At 34.8% G+C, this 17,118-nt stretch overlaps 2 protein-coding genes and 1 pseudogene across 2 annotated transcripts; 1 reads left to right on the top strand and 2 right to left on the bottom strand.

Annotated features, from left to right (window-relative positions):
- Window positions 1-352: 352 nt before the first annotated feature.
- Window positions 353-3,027, top strand: LOC107895257 (putative pentatricopeptide repeat-containing protein At3g15200). Its single transcript, XM_016820541.2, has 2 exons — window positions 353-734; window positions 1,106-3,027. Exon 2 carries the CDS (start codon window positions 1,321-1,323, stop codon window positions 2,941-2,943), a length of 1,623 nt encoding a protein of 540 aa, XP_016676030.1. The 5' UTR covers window positions 353-734; window positions 1,106-1,320; the 3' UTR covers window positions 2,944-3,027.
- Window positions 3,028-4,291: 1,264 nt separating this feature from the next.
- Window positions 4,292-12,718, bottom strand: LOC107895259 (uncharacterized). The gene is made up of 4 exons (XM_041085366.1): window positions 12,430-12,718; window positions 6,305-6,700; window positions 4,592-5,006; window positions 4,292-4,493 (listed from the first exon to the last, which is right to left on the bottom strand). The coding sequence occupies exons 1-4, from the start codon at window positions 12,680-12,682 to the stop codon at window positions 4,292-4,294; spliced, it is 1,266 nt and encodes a 421-aa protein (XP_040941300.1). The 5' UTR covers window positions 12,683-12,718.
- A 2,797-nt stretch (window positions 12,719-15,515) lies between these two features.
- LOC107894385 (30S ribosomal protein S20, chloroplastic-like) lies at window positions 15,516-16,501 on the bottom strand (annotated as a pseudogene).
- Between the last annotated feature and the right edge of the window lie 617 nt (window positions 16,502-17,118).

The raw sequence follows: 17,118 nt of genomic DNA, 5'->3' as shown, positions 1-17,118 counted from the left end.
CTAATTTAATTAATTTTTCCCTTAAAAAATATTAAAACTCTAAATCCTAAAAATCATAAACCACTAAATCCTAACTTTAAACCAACCAAAAACCCTAACCCTAAAAAAAAGGGCAAAACGCTCCCCCGAACTTCTCGTTGACATGCACGCGCTTTCGTGAAAAATGGTCATTTCCTGTAAATAATCAAAAAATCAAGTCATTTCGATAAATAATGATGGGTTTTTTTTAGTAAATTGCCCAAAAAAAACATATTAATGAAAAAGAAGGAAACTGGTCTTGGGTTAAACCAATGTAAACCTGAATTTGGTCCATTATAACAGCCATAACCAATGGTGGGTTCTAAGCTACAATAACAACCCAAAACCAAGAAACAATTGTCTTTCTCAAATCTAAAACCCTAAATCTTGGCCCCAAATGAAATAAAAAAAACGCTGAAAAACAAAGAACGGGAAAACACTTGGATACTAAAACCTTTTTTTTTTTTGGAAGCCATGAAAAGGTTTTTGTTCAGAGGCATTTCACTCACCACTCGCAATTTTCTTCTCTTATTCCAAAACCCAGTTCACGCGTTCAACCCACTCGCCGCTTCGACTCGGTCTAGACTCAGGTTCTACTCATCCGAATCGGTTTCTCCCGTTGAAAGGAAGTCTGACCCTGTTATAGAATCTGCTTCAGTAGCTGATGCCCATGTCAAGGATGTAGCTTTGCCTGTTTGAGGATGTGAGTAATAAAGGTAAAAAATGGGTTAAAAAATATTGGATTTGGGTTTCTTTTTGGCAATTTGTTTCTTGTGTTTTTGTTTAGATGATGAGAAAGGAAAGTCAAGATGAATGAACAAGTTTGATTTTTACTTGGTTGGTTTGTTATGTTCATGTTAGTCTGGTAAAAAGCCTTAAACTGGGTATGAGGATTTAATCTGTGCTTCTTCTTTGCTGGAATTTACTTTTTTTTATTTGAAAATTATTTGATTGGTTGTTGAGAAAGGAAGGGAAACGAAATCATGATATATATATATATATATGTTTTTGTTTGGATAATGAGCAAAGCAAGTGATAGTTTGTTTCTTAGTTTTGTTGTTTAACTTTGTTAGTTCTTTGGTGCCAGAGCTGAAAGCCCGAATCAAGAAAGTTGGCTGGGAAAGGGGATGAAGAGGCACTCCCTTCAGTTCTTGGGGCCATTTTGCGGAGAAAGTTGGCTGGGAAGCATGAGGAGACCGATGATAAATTGATTGATGAACTGAGTGTCCCTAAACCTCCTTTCTGTATTTTTTTTTTAATCTTTCCTGTAAAGCCAACTGCACTTTCTCATTTCATCTCTCAATGATGCGTCTCATAACACAATCCCAAATGTTAAAATGCTTATGCCAGGAAGCCGTCATCCATCGGAAATTCCCATTTGATTTCCCGAAATCACATTTTCTCTCCACCTCTAATCCCGCTGGCCCTCAATACCATCCCAGCGTTCACATATTTCCCTTTCTGGGTGCCACTAAAAACCCAGTTTTTCTTCATTCACTTGCTAATTCTGATGAAAGCACTGGCTTTCACCAAAAATCATACGAGGCATATTCGTTGAAACTCCAGAACGTTTTAAAAAACCATAGAAATAGCAAAACAGAAGAGATTGAGCTAGCTCTTGATCAATGCAAGGTTACAATATCTGATGGTTTGGTCTTGGAGTTGGTTAGGCGAAACCGTTTTGATTGGAAACTAGCTTATGTTTTCTTCCAATGGGTGTCTAAAAAAAGTGGAAATTCACTTGGTTTTGATGTTTGCAATGAAATTCTTGACATTCTTGGAAGAATGCATCGGTTTGAAGAGTTAACTAAGGTGTTTGATAAAATGTCTGAAAGAGGACTTATTGATGGAAGGACTTTTAGGATTTTGGTTAATCGGTATGCTGCTGCACATATGGTGGAGGATGCGATTGGGGTTTTTCATAGGAGGAAAGAATTTGAATTCAAGGATGATTTGGTTGCATTTCAAGTTCTTTTAATGTGTTTATGTCGGTATAAGCACGTGGAAACTGCGGAAACATTATATCAATTGAAGAGGAGAGAGTTTGGCTATGATTTAAAGACAATGAATATTGTTCTCAATGGATGGTGCGTGTTGGGGAATGTACATGAGGCTAAAAGGTTTTGGAAGGACATAATTGAGTCAAAATACAAACCAGATCTGTTTACTTACGGAACCTTTATAAATGCATTGACGAAGAAAGGAAAGTTAGGTACTGCGATGAAGTTGTTTCGAGGAATGTGGGAGAAGGGGTGTAATCCTGATGTGGTAATTTGTAATTGTGTCATTGATGCGCTGTGCTTCAAGAAGAGGATTCCCGAGGCTTTGGAAGTGTTTAGGGAGATGAAGGAACGTGGTTGTTCCCCAAATGTTGCAACATACAACTCGCTTATCAAGCACCTAGGAAAGATTGGGAGGATGGAGAAGGTTTATGAGATCTTGGATGAGATGGAGGAGAAGGAAGGGTGTTCACCGAATAATGTAACTTTCAACTACTTGCTCAAATTTTCCGAGAAACCGGAGGAAGTTCCTGGTGTTTTGGAAAGGATGGAGAGAAATGGTTGCAATATGTGTTGTGATACATACAATTTGATCTTGAGGTTGTATATGAAGTGGGATCATGAAGAGAAAGTTAGACAAATGTGGGATGAGATCGGAAAAAGCGGATTGGGACCAGACCGGCGATCTTACACAGTAATGATTCACTGGCTGTATGATAAGGGAAGGGTTGAAGATGCTTTGAGCTATTTTAATGAGATGACATCTAAAGGAATAGTGCCAGAACGTAGGACCGAGATTTTGGTGAATTCCATGAGGAACAAGTTGGAAGAGCAAGAAGGTGAAAAACAAAAGAAAGATCTAGGGATAAATGGCAAATCACCGAGGTTTAGGTCTAAAAGGTTTAAAAAGACCAAAGCTAGGTAATGCTTCCTCTAAAATTATACCATAGTTTTAGTTCTGTGCCAATCACCGAGTCTGGTTATTATTCATTAATTTTGGTTGTAGTTAGTCGGATGTGTTTCTTGTAATTCTAATTTTTATTTCACTTAGTAACTTCAAAAAAAAAAAAAAAAGCTTATATATATCGATTGAAAATTAAATTATGTTTAACATATGACAATAGTGGATTACATATATTAATTAAAAAATAAATTATGTTTAACATATGACAATATTGGACTACAATGTAATTTATAATTTAATTTAATAGTAATTAAATTATTTTTATAATTAATTAGATTTTTATTATTTTTAAGGATAAATTACAAAATATTTACTTTCGTTTGTCTCAGATGACATTTTAGTCATTTATGTTTAAAATGTTTTATCATTCTGTTACGAAGTTGTCATTCTATAGTTAAATTACGTTACCTACCTAATAGCGGTTTTATCTGGTAGTTCAAATAAGTTTCAAATGTCAACTTAAATATCTAGTTGTTGGGATGAAAATAATTTTTTAATTAAATAATTTTAATTTAGATTGTTACATAGGACATTCAAGTTGGCATTTAAAATTTATTTGAATTGTCACGTAGGACTACTATTAGGGAAATAATGAAGCTTAACGGTAGAGTAATTATTTCATAACAAAACGATAACGTGACTAAAACGAAATATTTCAAATATAAGTGACTAAAATAACATTTGAAGCAAATAAAAGTGATTATTTTTATAGTTTGTGGGAAGGATATTGGCACATGTGAATGGCCTGCAATGGAACTGATTTTACGAGGCAGTGTTGGGTTAAAGCAAAGTGGTGCAATTGCTATAATTCCATCCAAAAATGACTTCCTAAAATGTCAAACAGTTTTGATTGGAAAGCCAATTGTTTCAGCAATCCCGTGTTCAATTCCAACCTTAATATGTTGGAATGTCTTTTATCATAGCCATAATATTTTGTTCTTCTCAAACAAACTGCTTTAATCTACTGTTTGCATATACATGTACTTTTACCAGGTTGAAGAGTTTGAGGCAATGCTCCTCTTTAAGCATTAGAGGTAACTAGGGAATAAGCAATGTAATATTGCCTTTTTCTTTTATGAATCTTATGATGATAAAGTAAAAAAAAAAATTTATGAGAATCAGTTGAAAATTAATGATGAGTGGCAATTGGGAAGGGATGTTCAATGTCGCATAGACATGAAACTGGTCGAGAAATCAGATAAATTAAAATTTGTATTTTTCTCCTTTTTCATTAAACTTTCATATTAGATTTGGCTACACTTCATGTGTTAAATGATCAATCAATTGAAATAATTTGAAGATCAAACTCTCATGCATGGGATGTCGTAGATTCTTGCAATTTCATTGTCTTTGCACGCAGTCTCTCTATGAATGCTGGATTGGCTCGAAGCCTGTTCTTGACATATTTAGTACGGGCCTCCTCCATCATTTTGTTAGCTTTTCCGGCTTCCTCGATGAGAGAAAAGAGTGTTCTGAGGCAATCTTTTCTGTTCTCTTCACGGTGTTCAAACCTTTAAAAATGAAGAATAAACAAATAAATTTACCCACGAGTTCATGAACCCGAAGCTTAGCACGAGTCATATGGAAAGCAAAAAAGAAATATCTTTACCTCTCACTAGTAATTGTAAGTTCATCTTTGCCTGGATGGTATCTCTTTCCAACAAGCTCTCGTAACCGGCGGAATTGATGCTTTGAAAGCCCGAGCTCCTTCACTGTAACAGACATCTTTACTTTTCTGTTTTTGGGATGCCACGCATCACCAGCGGGAGCAAACACCACCCGAGTTTGCCACCTAAGGATTGGTCCCTCACCAGGTGGATCATCCAAGTTCTTTTTTAAGTCCGGTACAGCCGTCTCATCAAATTTTGGTAGGCCCTCAGCTTCCACCATCTTTCCGTATTCCATCACCATCTGATCCTCGAATTCCTTGAATTGCTCATAAGCTTCTTCAACTTCAAGCTCGCCTCGTTCACACATATCGCCTAGCTCATTAAACCTTTCTTCCACCTTTTTCTTCATCTCATCTAATCTTGTCAGGATAATGCTATACGATTATCATTTGCATAAAATTATGAATTATAACAAGCCTAAGTTTAATGAGTTGGAATAGCATGAAGCTGCAAAGTAATCCCTTGATCCAAGCCACTTCAACCCCTAACACAGTCCATGTTGAGTGAAACTGCACCTATTGTCATATTGTACAAGCTCCATGCAGTTCTTAGTTAAGAGAATATGTAAAGTTCAAATGAAGGTCTAGAGTCTAGAGGCCAAAAAGATAAATGGAATATTATCATAAGTGTCAAATTTTATACTAGAGCTATGAATTTGCTTCCCTTTAATCATACAAGCTATGTTTTTGAAAGCAAATCATATAGGCATAAAGCAACCATGGTAAACTATAAAAAAAAATAAAAAGAAAAAGATCTGTTATCAAGCAACAAATCTGTGTTTGTAACTACTAATATGTAAGTTCTGCATGCATATTCAAGCGAAACAACTAGCATACAAATCACTTACCATACAAAAGTTAAACTAGAAAGCAGTAAACAGAGTGACATTAAAGTGAACTTGAAACAACCAACACTGACTCATAAAACAGATTCTTAAGCCTTAGCAACAGCCTTCTAGTGACATTTACATGCAATCGCAAGCAATTGGCTTTGACAAATGAAGTAGACAAGGGTCATTTCTCATTTACAAACATTATGGACAAACATTGCAAATATTGACAGGTTTTCTATCCACACTTTGTTTCATCAAAAACTGAATGGGGGCTAATAGCTATATTACTCAGACTAGGGTGTGAGTGCAGGATACAGGTGTGTTGAATCTTCGCTAACTTCTTTCATATATTTCAAGGATCATTGTCAGGTCATATCCCCATAGCGATGTCTATATATACGTTGGACACAAGTACTTCAAGAAAAATGAAAAGTAGGAGCATCATAGGCTAATAGTTCAGATTCTTCGGAAAGTGCATACATAAAGCCAAATATATTAGGAAACTACTTTGAAGGAAGATTGGAAGTAGGTTGCTCAAGTCAAGACAGGGAAGCGGATCTTTAGATTCAATTTTGTAACACATACAAGTTTACCAAGTCTACCATTCATTTCACTACAAAAAGAAGCCCTGAAAATAATGCAATCGATCATTTCACAAGAAAATGGATTGATAATCTAAACATCTATCAATATTGCAGACGATAAGCTAGAATTGGCAGAGATTTACAGGTCCACAATAGAAAGTAAAGCGACCCAGTACAATAGAACCAGAGAGCCTCACATAGAAAAGAACATATGTGATATTAAAATCAAGAAAAACCTGGGAGGAGCTTGTCCCAGCTAAGCATGTCCTCTAGAATTTCCTCGCACTCCTTTGTGTCTTTAAGATATCCATGCTGAACAGCTTCCTTAATCATTTCATCCCACTTCTGATCATCCATGTTAAAGTACTCATCCTTGACCATTCTCTTCACGACTATATCCCTGGCACTATACAAATTTTCGATCTCTTCATCAGTCGAATACAAATTATCAAAATCTGACTCGAACTCTTCATCGTCCACATTGTCTCGTGGTTGCACCTCTAATTCATCCATCAATTCATCATCCGTCTCCTCATGCTTCCCAGCCAACTTTCTCCGCAAAATGGCCTCAAGAACTGAAGGGAGTGCCTCTTCATCCCCTTCAAAGTACTTCTTGATTCGGGTTTTCAGCTCTGGCACCAAAGAACTAACAAAGTTAAACAACATAACTAAGAAACAAATTATCACTTGCTTTGCTCATTATCCAAACAAAAACATATATATATATATCATGATTTCGTTTCCCTTCCTTTCTCAACAACCAATAAAATAATTTCAAAAAAAAAAGTAAATTCCAGCAAAGAAGAACAACAGATTAAATCCTCAGACCCAGTTTAAGACTTTTTTGTTGATAAGTCAAATTAAAAAGGGGTTGAAAAGTCAAAAATGGGAGGTGCAAGTGGCACCGAAAGAAAAAAAAAGTGATAGGCAAGTTGTTTAAAGTTGAATGGGATAATTGCATTTTTGGTCCCTAATTTTCTAGGCTATTTGCAAGTTAGTCCCTGAACCTCAACTATAAATAGGCCTAACCATTTCTCATTTCAACTATCCCAACCAATCTTTCTCTCTTAGTTTTCTCTCTTCTCCCATTTGAGAATTCTTAAGGAATTCTATTTGTTTGTAATACTTTGGAGATAGTAAAGTTATCATCTGGTGTTAGTGCCCGAGGACGTAGGTATAATTTACCGAACCTCGTTAAAACTCTTGTGTTCTTTCTTGTCCTATTTTTCTTTCAATATTTGAGGGTATAATAGTAGTATTTAATTGTGCTATTAAATTACTATAGAAGGGATATTCTGTCTAAGGAAAGACTTGGTATTTAAGAGATCCATGTGATCCACCTCTCTTTCCTAGGAATTGAACTTTGTGTGATTTTTTAGTACAATAATTTACACGCTTCCGACCCTATTGGAACAACAAGTGGTATCAAGAGCCGAAGGTTAATCGTAGTATGCTCTGTGGTTGCAGTTTAAACTGATCTTCCACATCAGAAAAGATTTCCTTAGGTATATTGAAAGATTATGGAGAAAACGGTCGGTGTAGGAGCTTCAACATCGTCCATATGGACAAGACCGACAATTGCAAATGCAAGATTGGCCGTGGAGATCTTTGATGGCACGGGCCATTTTGGTATGTGGCAAAGTGAGGTTCTAGATGCCCTTTTTCAGCAGGGTCTAGACATTGCCATTGATGAAGAGAAACCAGATGATGTACAGGAGAAAGATTGGAAGGCGATCAATCGGTTGGCATGTGGCATAATTCGATCATGCCTTTCTCGGGAGCAGAGGTATGCTTTTTCAAAGGAGACTTCTACAAATAAGTTGTGGGTGGCACTTGAAGAAAATTTTTTGAAGAAAAACAGTCAAAATAAGCTCCACTTGAAGAAAAGACTGTTTCGCTTCACATACGTCCCAAGTACCACAATGAATGATCACATCACCAAATTTAATCAGTTAGTCACTGATTTGCTGAATATGGATGAGACATTCAAAGATGAAGATTTGGCTTTGATGCTGTTGGGGTCACTTCCTGAGGAGTTTGAGTTCCTAGAAACTACTCTACTTCATGGCAGGAGTGATATATCTCTGAGCGAAGTCTGTGCAGCCTTATACAGTTATGAACAGAGAAAGAAGGACAAACAGAAAAACTCAATCAGAGATACAGAAGCTTTAGTAGTCCGAGGTCGTTCATACACTCGGAAGAAAACTCAAAAGGGGAGATCAAAGTCAAAGTCCAGACTCGGGAAAGATGAATGTGCTTTTTGTCATGAGAAAGGCCACTAGAAGAAAAATTGTCTAAAGCTGAAGAATAAGGGAAAAGCTGCTGTAGATGCTTGTGTTGCAAAGCATGATACTAGTGACTCTGAACTATCACTGGTTGCATCATCATCGTCGTTCCATTCAGATGAGTGGATATTGGATTCGGGTTGTACCTATCATATGTCCCCTAACCGGGAGTGGTTCTCTGATTTAGTAGAACTAAATGGAGGAGTTGTTTATATGGGCAATGACAATGCCTGTAAAACTGTTGGGATAGGTTCAATCCAATTAAAGAATCAAGATGGATCAACCAGAGTTCTGACTGATGTTCCGTACGTGCCCAGTTTGAAGAAAAATCTCATCTCATTGGGAGCCTTGGAATCCAATGGTTCAGTTGTTACTATGAGAGATGGGATTTTGAAAGTGACATCTGGCGCACTTGTGATATTGAAGGGCATCAGGAAAAATAACTTGTATTACTACCAAGGTAGTACAGTTATTGGAGCAGTCGCTACAGCTTCTGGTAACAAAGAATTGGACTCAATGCAGTTGTGGCATATGAAGTTGGGACATGCCAGCGAAAAATCCTTGCAAATTCTGGCAAAGCAAGGATTGTTGAAAGGTGCAAAGGCTTACAAATTAAAATTTTGCGAGCATTGTGTTCTGGGAAAGCAAAAGAGAGTGAAATTCGGTACTGCTATCCATAATACAAAAGGTATTTTGGAATATGTTCACTCAGATGTGTGGGGGCCTTCCAAGACACCTTCATTGGGAGGAAAACACTATTTTGTTACTTTTGTTGATGACTTTTCCAGAAGAGTTTGGGTGTATACCACGAGAACTAAGGATGAAGTGCTTAGAGTTTTTCTTAAATGGAAAACTATGATCGAAAACCAGACTGGCAAGAAAATCAAGCGGCTTAGGACGGACAATGGAGGGGAATATAAAAGTGATCCGTTCTTCGATGTGTGCCAAGAGTATGGTATTGTTCGACACTTTACAGTTAGGGATACACCACAGCAGAATGGATTGGCAGAGCGTATGAATCGAACATTGCTGGAGAAAGTTCAATGTATGTTGTCCAATGCTGGGTTGGGCAATCAATTTTGGGCTGAGGCTGTGACATACGCTGGCCATCTTGTTAATCGTTTGCCATCATCTGCATTAGAAAGAAAAACTCCTATGGAGGTATGGTCTGGAAAACCGGCTACAGATTATGATTCCTTACATGTGTTTGGAACCACTGCATATTACCATGTGAAGGAGTCAAAGTTAGATCCAAGGGCAAAGAAAGCTCTCTTTATGGGAATCACTACTGGAGTGAAGGGATTTCGTCTTTGGTGCTTAAGCACAAAGAAAATGATCTGTAGCAGAGATGTTACCTTTGATGAATCTGCCACATTGAAAAAGGTAGCAGATAAAGATATTCAGACGAGCAATACTCCACAGCAGGTGGAGTGTACTCCAAAACAGGTGGAGTTTGAGCAAATGGGGATTTGCCCAGTTAATAAGTCTAATTCTCCAGCCACAATGGAGGAATTAGAGGTTGAAGAGGTTCTGACCCAAGAACCACTAAGTACACCAGAACCAGTTGTAGTTGCAAAGCCACGGAGAGAAATTCGTAAACCTGCTCGATTTACTGATATGGTGGCCTACGCCCTTCCCGTTGTTGATGATATTCCTATCACTTATCAAGAAGCAATGCAAAGCTTAGAAAGTGATAAATGGGAAAGCGCCATGGATGAAGAAATGCAGTCTCTCCTGAAGAACAATACTTGGGAATTGGCGCAATTACCGAAAGGTAAAAGGGCAATCGGATGCAAGTGGGTATTCGCAAAGAAAGATGGACCTCCTAGCAAGAAGGATATTCGCTACAAGGCAAGATTGGTAGCTAAAGGCTACGCTCAGAAGGAGGGAATTGACTACAATGATGTATTTTCCCCTGTTGTGAAACATTCTTCCATTAGAATTTTGTTGGCCTTGGTAGCACAGTTGAATTTGGAGCTAGCTCAACTTGATGTTAAGACGACTTTCTTGCATGGTGAGTTAGAAGAGGAGATCTATATGACTCAGCCCGAAGGATACACAGATGCTGGTGGTAGAAATTTGGTTTGTAAGCTGAACAAATCGCTATATGGATTGAAGCAATCCCCGAGGCAGTGGTACAAGCGATTTGATAGCTTTATGAGAAGGCAGAAGTACACAAGAAGCAAATATGACAATTGTGTATATTTGCAGAAGCTGCATGACGGATCTTTCATTTATCTACTCTTGTATGTTGATGATATGTTAATCGTTTCGAAGAGCCAAAATGAGATAGATAAGCTGAAGGCTCAGTTGAATCAAGAGTTCGAGATGAAAGATCTAGGTGAGGCCAAGAAGATTCTCGGCATGGAGATAAGTAGAGATAGACCGAGAGGCAAGCTCTGTTTAAATCAGAAGCAATATCTGAAAAAGGTATTACAATGTTTTGGTGTAAATGAAAACACAAAACATGTAAGTACCCCACTTGCTTCTCATTTGAAACTTAGTGCTCAATTATCTCCGAAGACTGAAGATGAAAGAGAATATATGGCGAAAGTCCCATATGCTAATGCAGTTGGGAGTTTGATGTATGCGATAGTGTGTACGAGGCCTGACATTTCACAAGCTGTTGGAGTTGTGAGCAGGTATATGCATGATCCTGGAAAAGGACATTGGCAAGCTGTGAAATGGATTCTACGGTATCTTCGAAAAACCGTAGATGTTGGTTTAATTTTTGAACAGGATGAAGCACTTGGTCAGTTTGTAGTTGGATATGTTGATTCCGACTTTGCTGGTGATTTAGATAAACGTCGTTCAACTATGGGGTATCTGTTTACTCTTGCGAAAGCCCCAGTGGGTTGGAAGTCTACCTTACAGTCTACAGTAGCTGTGTCTACTACAGAGGCAGAATATATGGCAGTTACAGAAGCTGTTAAGGAGGCTATTTGGCTTAATGGATTATTGAAAGACTTGGGAGTTGTTCAAAGTCACATTAGTCTATATTGTGACAGTCAGAGTGCTATTCATTTAGCGAAAAATCAAGTCTATCATTCAAGAACCAAGCATATCGACGTAAGATATCACTTTGTGCGAGAAGTCTTTGAAAAAGGAAAAATTCTACTTCAGAAGATTCCGACAGCAGATAATCCCGCAGATATGATGACCAAAGTGGTAACAACAATTAAGTTTAATCATTGTTTGAACTTGATTAACATCCTGAGAATTTGAGCACCTACAGGTGTATGGCGCTCGAGAGCGCATTTGGAGGCACTACAAACGATAGCTTTATCGAATTTGGGGAGTTGAAGGAAGTGTGTGAAGATGTGATTATCCTAATCAAATCTTCAAGGTGGAGATTGTTGATAAGTCAAATTAAAAAGGGGTTGAAAAGTCAAAAATGGGAGGTGCAAGTGGCACCGAAAGAAAAAAAAAGTGATAGGCAAGTTGTTTAAAGTTGAATGGGATAATTGCAATTTTGGTCCCTAATTTTTTAGGCCATTTGCAAGTTAGTCCCTGAACCTCAACTATAAATAGGCCTAACCATTTCTCATTTCAACTATCCCAACCAATCTTTCTCTCTTAGTTTTCTCTCTTCTCCCATTTGAGAATTCTTAAGGAATTCTATTTGTTTGTAATACTTTGGAGATAGTAAAGTTATCATCTGGTGTTAGTGCCCGAGGACGTAGGTATAATTTACCGAACCTCGTTAAAACTCTTGTGTTCTTTCTTGTCCTATTTTTCTTTCAATATTTGAGGGTATAATAGTAGTATTTAATTGTGCTATTAAATTACTATAGAAGGGATATTCTGTCTAAGGAAAGACTTGGTATTTAAGAGATCCATGTGATCCACCTCTCTTTCCTGGGAATTGAACTTTGTGTGATTTTTTAGTACAATAATTTACACGCTTCCGACCCTATTGGAACAACATTTTTAACATGAACATAACAAACCAACCAAGTAAAAATCAAACTTGTTCATTCATCTTGACTTTCATTTCTCATCATCTAAACAAAAACACAAGAAACAGATTGCCAAAAAGAAACCCAAATCCAATATTTTTTTAACCCATTTTTTACCTTTATTACTCACATCCTCAACGGGCAAAGCTACATCCTTGACATGGGAATCAGCTACTGAAGCAGATTCTAAAACAGGGTCAGGCTTCTTTTCAATGGGAGAATCCGATTCGGATGAGAAGAACCTGAGTCGAGACCGAGTTGATACGGCGAGTGGGGTGAACGAGGGAACTGGGTTTTGGTTGGTTTTGGTATAAGAGTGAAGAAAATTGCGAGTAGTGAGTGAAATGCCTCTGAACAAAACCCTTTTCATGGCTTCCAAAAAAAATGGTTTTAGTGTCCAAGTGTTTTCCCGTTCTTTGTTTTTCGGTGTTTCTTTCATTTCATTTGGGGGCAAAGATTCAGGGTATTAGATTTGAAAAAGGACAAATGTTTCTTGGTTTTGGGTTGTTATTGTAGGCTTAGAACCCACCATTGGTTATGGCTGTTATAATGGACCAATTTCAGGCTTACATTGGTTTACCCTAGAGGTGATTGTGGGCCAGGCTGGGTTCAAATAAATTTTAGGTCCATTTTTAGACTCGACCTTTAATATGAGTCTAAAAATTTATTTAAGTAAGACTCAAAATAAAATTGTTAAGCCCGAGCTCGACTTGGCCCGACCCATATTAATTTTTTTAAACTTATTTCATTAAATAAAAAATAAAAAATATAATAAATCAAATACATTTAAAAACATAAAAATAAATATTAAAACAAGAAACAAATAAAAAATGAGAGTAAAATAATTTTTAAAACAATACACAAATTAAAAATATAATAAAAAGTCGTTATATTAAAATTGAAAATAAAAAAGTAAATATGATTAAAAATAAAAAAAATTATTTAGTATATAATTCGGTCCGAACTCGGGCTAAAAAAGTTTTACTCGCGGGCCTCTTTTTTTTTTGCCTAAACCCATATTTCAGACCCATATTTTTACTCGAACCCTCCCATTATTTGGGCAGGCCTTCGAGCCGGGCTGGGTAGGCCAACCCATGATGACCTCTAGTTTAGCCCCACACCAGTTTTCTTCTTCATTTTCATTAATATGTTTTTTTTTTGTTAACTATCTTATAGGTCCCAGTATTGTTAGAATTAAATTAAATTAGTCCACTTATTATTAAATAGATCAATTTAATCTCTATATATTAAAAACTCTTAAATTTATAATAAAGTTAACATTTATTATATATAAAATATCTTGAAATTTATTTTTATAATTACTTTTCAATTCTAAACAAAAGATTTTATTAACAAAACTACAATTGACAATTTTAATATGATTTATTTACTTTTTCACAGCAGAATAACTATAAGCTATCATTTACATTTTATTTTCTAGAAACATAAGATCATATCAATTAAACATTAATTTTAAATATTCTATATTTTCTTTTTATATAAACATTAACATTCCTCAAATTTTAATGTTAACATTAATTTTTGTTCAGTTCTAAATAATTTTTTTTTTAAATCTAGGCTATTTACGTTACTAATGGAAAGATAAACGGTAATGATACAATATTATGGATAATCAATAATTGATTTCACATCAATTAAAGGAAACATGAAATTCATAATTTAAGATCTTAATTATATTGAAATTATTTTTCCATTTAGATAAAAATAATGTAAATTTTATAATCCTACTTAATCCCCGAGCTTACTTTAATGAATTTTTTCAGGAAATGAAAAAAAAAAGAACTTAAAAAATTAAAAACAAAATTTGATGATAAGAAAAATGGAAGTGAAGACATTTAAGCAATTAAATAATGAAGCCCCGTTATGGCTTTAGTCCTTAAAAAATTTCATTGAAATATCATTAAACCATACAATAACTTCATTTAAAATGCAATTAAATAAATAAACAATTTAAAACAACATCCTTAAAATACTCTCACAGTCAAAGACTAGAATAAGAAAAGTTTAGTAGCATTTGGTGTTCTTTTATAATTTCAATGTAATATGATTTTTTGAAATGTAAATGGTTTGGAATTTGATTATCGAAAAAATTATTTTACAATGTTTAGTATACATTGGAAGCTATTGATTAAAATCTTAGGTAAGTTACATTATTTTGTAAGAATGTAATGATAATTTATGAATTTACCCTTATTAAATAAAAGATAATTTTTATATATTTAATTTTTATAATAAACTTTACTCTTAATAAATATTTGGATTAAATATTTAATAATAATTTTTAATTGATGTTTTAAAATTTTTTAATTTATAATGTTAATTGAATGTGATCTTGTTTCAAATTTATCTTACCTATATTTTTTAAATATAATAATAATACACATATAAAATCATATATATATCAAATTTGTTTTGAAATAAATGAAAAAAAATGTTTATATAAAAGCTTGCAAATAATCCATTGAAATATAGAGAAAATTTAGTAGGATAAGAAGAAGATAATAGTTTTTTTTTTTTACGTTTTATTAGTAAATTAATATCTTAAATTAATATAAAATAAGGTTAATTTTATCTTAATATTATTTTTAATTTCCTCAACATTTTATTAAAAAAAACCACATTAGCATATTGACGAGAAAATAACTCTTAAGATAAAATTAGATTCTAAAAATAAATAAATAAAATTTAACATATATTTTCTAACTGATTAAATTCTTAGAAAAGTGATGCTTACAATCATACCCAACGCTGCGTTTGCTTATTTACCACTGATCGAGTATTGCTTTATAGATATTGGATTTTGTGATATTTAAGTTACAAAGAAAACACATTTTCTGGATTTTGTGGTTCTTACGTTGACCAAGTATGTCGGCTTGTTAGTCTTTAAGTAGACAAACAGCTGCCATATTATGATTAGCAGTTCACCTGCCATTCAGATTCAGAGACTTCCGGTTTTGTTTCAAGTAGTGATTGAAACAAAATGGGAATGCTTAATGAGATAGATCCTGGGAGTGCTACACAGGGACTTGTTTGGTAATATCCAAAACAATTACAAACTCAACAGAACAAGATCCTCAGATGTGTTGAAAGAGAGACCATTTAGACGACTGAACTGAAAATGGGTAACAAATAACAGTTTGGGTTCACTGCCTAGGAAAAATACAAGTTTTCGCAACATGCTTCTAGGCTGCATTTGCAGCTGGATCAAGGGTATACCAACCGTGGTGGATTTCATCAGCCTCCTTTCTCCTTGCAAGACAGACTTTCTGCGTGCTGCAGTGTTCCTATGCAGTGTTCCCACTTTTACTGCTTTATCCATCACTGAATAGGCTGTCAGTTTCTCAATTGGTAAATCTCTTTAGCTTGTGCGTCGGGTTTCTTCCGCAGCACATCCAGTGCCTCCAAAACCTTGAACGAGAAGAACACACAATTCATTCGCATTTCACGTAACATTATGAATCTTCCAAGAACGGGCAATAGAACAGATTCACTTAGCACTTTATCGGAGTTGCTTATGCTGTTTTATTGCATATTACATCATCGGGTTGAAGTATAATTGAAGCCATGCCTAATAGTGCTAAGCATTCATTCACATGAAAAGAGGGTATGCAAAGAAGCACAGTAGGACACATAAAAGTCTGCCGTCCAAATATCCTATGCACAGTTGAACCTATAACCGTTAATAGGCAATCAGATAAGTTAACTTCATGTAAAAAATTATTACCACCTTCATTCGGGTTTTGACTTGGAATTTTTTTGCTTTGTTGTAAATTTGCCTTTTTTTGGCTTGACGAGCCCTCTTAGCGGCTGAATCGGCCTTCTTCTTTGGTGCAGCCTCACAAACAACAGAATAACGATTTGGTTTTCGAGTAATTGTGCTAAAAAGACTCACTGAAACAAAAAACAGCAAACATTCGAACTCACAGTCTTAATCTCCAAACGGAAGGCTTATTCTAAAAGGCTTATTCTAAGGAAGCAGTTAATATCTAAAATTAAAACGACACACAACCAGTAGAAAAAGAAGAAGAATTACTGAATTTGCAACAAGATCGGTAGAATTGTCAAGAAAATCTATCAAGAAACAAGGACAACACTGGGGGACTGGAAATGCAAATGAACCCAGAAATATATACTGAAATTTTAATCTTTCCCAGGATTTTCCTGCCATCCAGATTAAATGTTTGAGTTTTTATCTTCTTAATAAATCTAAAGAAGAATAAGAGAAATAATTATTGGGGTCGTTTCAATAAATACATTAAAAAAAGTGTTTCATCTCTTAATGCTAAATGTTGGGACTTTTTTTTTTAATGATCTTCATTGTGAGTAATATTTATAATAAAGTTAATATTCACAAAGCATAAGTTTAGTTAGTAAAGTAAATGTTTAAGCAATAGAATGATTTTTAAATTTTGTTGTTGGCAACGAAATATTAAAATAATCATAATTGAATAACCCGTGAATATTTAAACTAATATCATTTTTTAATTCATACAAAATTTGTATCAAATTTACAATTTAAAATTATTAGATGAAAATATCATTAAAAAATTGATTTGTACCATGTCTGCATTCTCAAATAAATTTGAAACTTCATAAAAAAATTTTATTAAATATTAAACAAAAATTAAATGAAAAAAATAAGAGAGTGTCACTTGTAGAATATGTACCTTATGTAACTTGCTATATTATATATATATATAATTTTTATTAGATAAATACATTGTCATTGGTTTTAAAATAAGAAATAAATACAAATAAAAAAATTTAATCCAATCGATTTAAATT

This window comes from Gossypium hirsutum, chromosome A13, assembly GCF_007990345.1.
Source record: "Gossypium hirsutum isolate 1008001.06 chromosome A13, Gossypium_hirsutum_v2.1, whole genome shotgun sequence".
NCBI classification, from domain to species: Eukaryota; Viridiplantae; Streptophyta; class Magnoliopsida; order Malvales; family Malvaceae; genus Gossypium; species Gossypium hirsutum.
The sequence above is the reverse complement of the archived record's forward strand: the minus strand, read 5'-3'. Positions and strand labels throughout refer to the sequence as shown.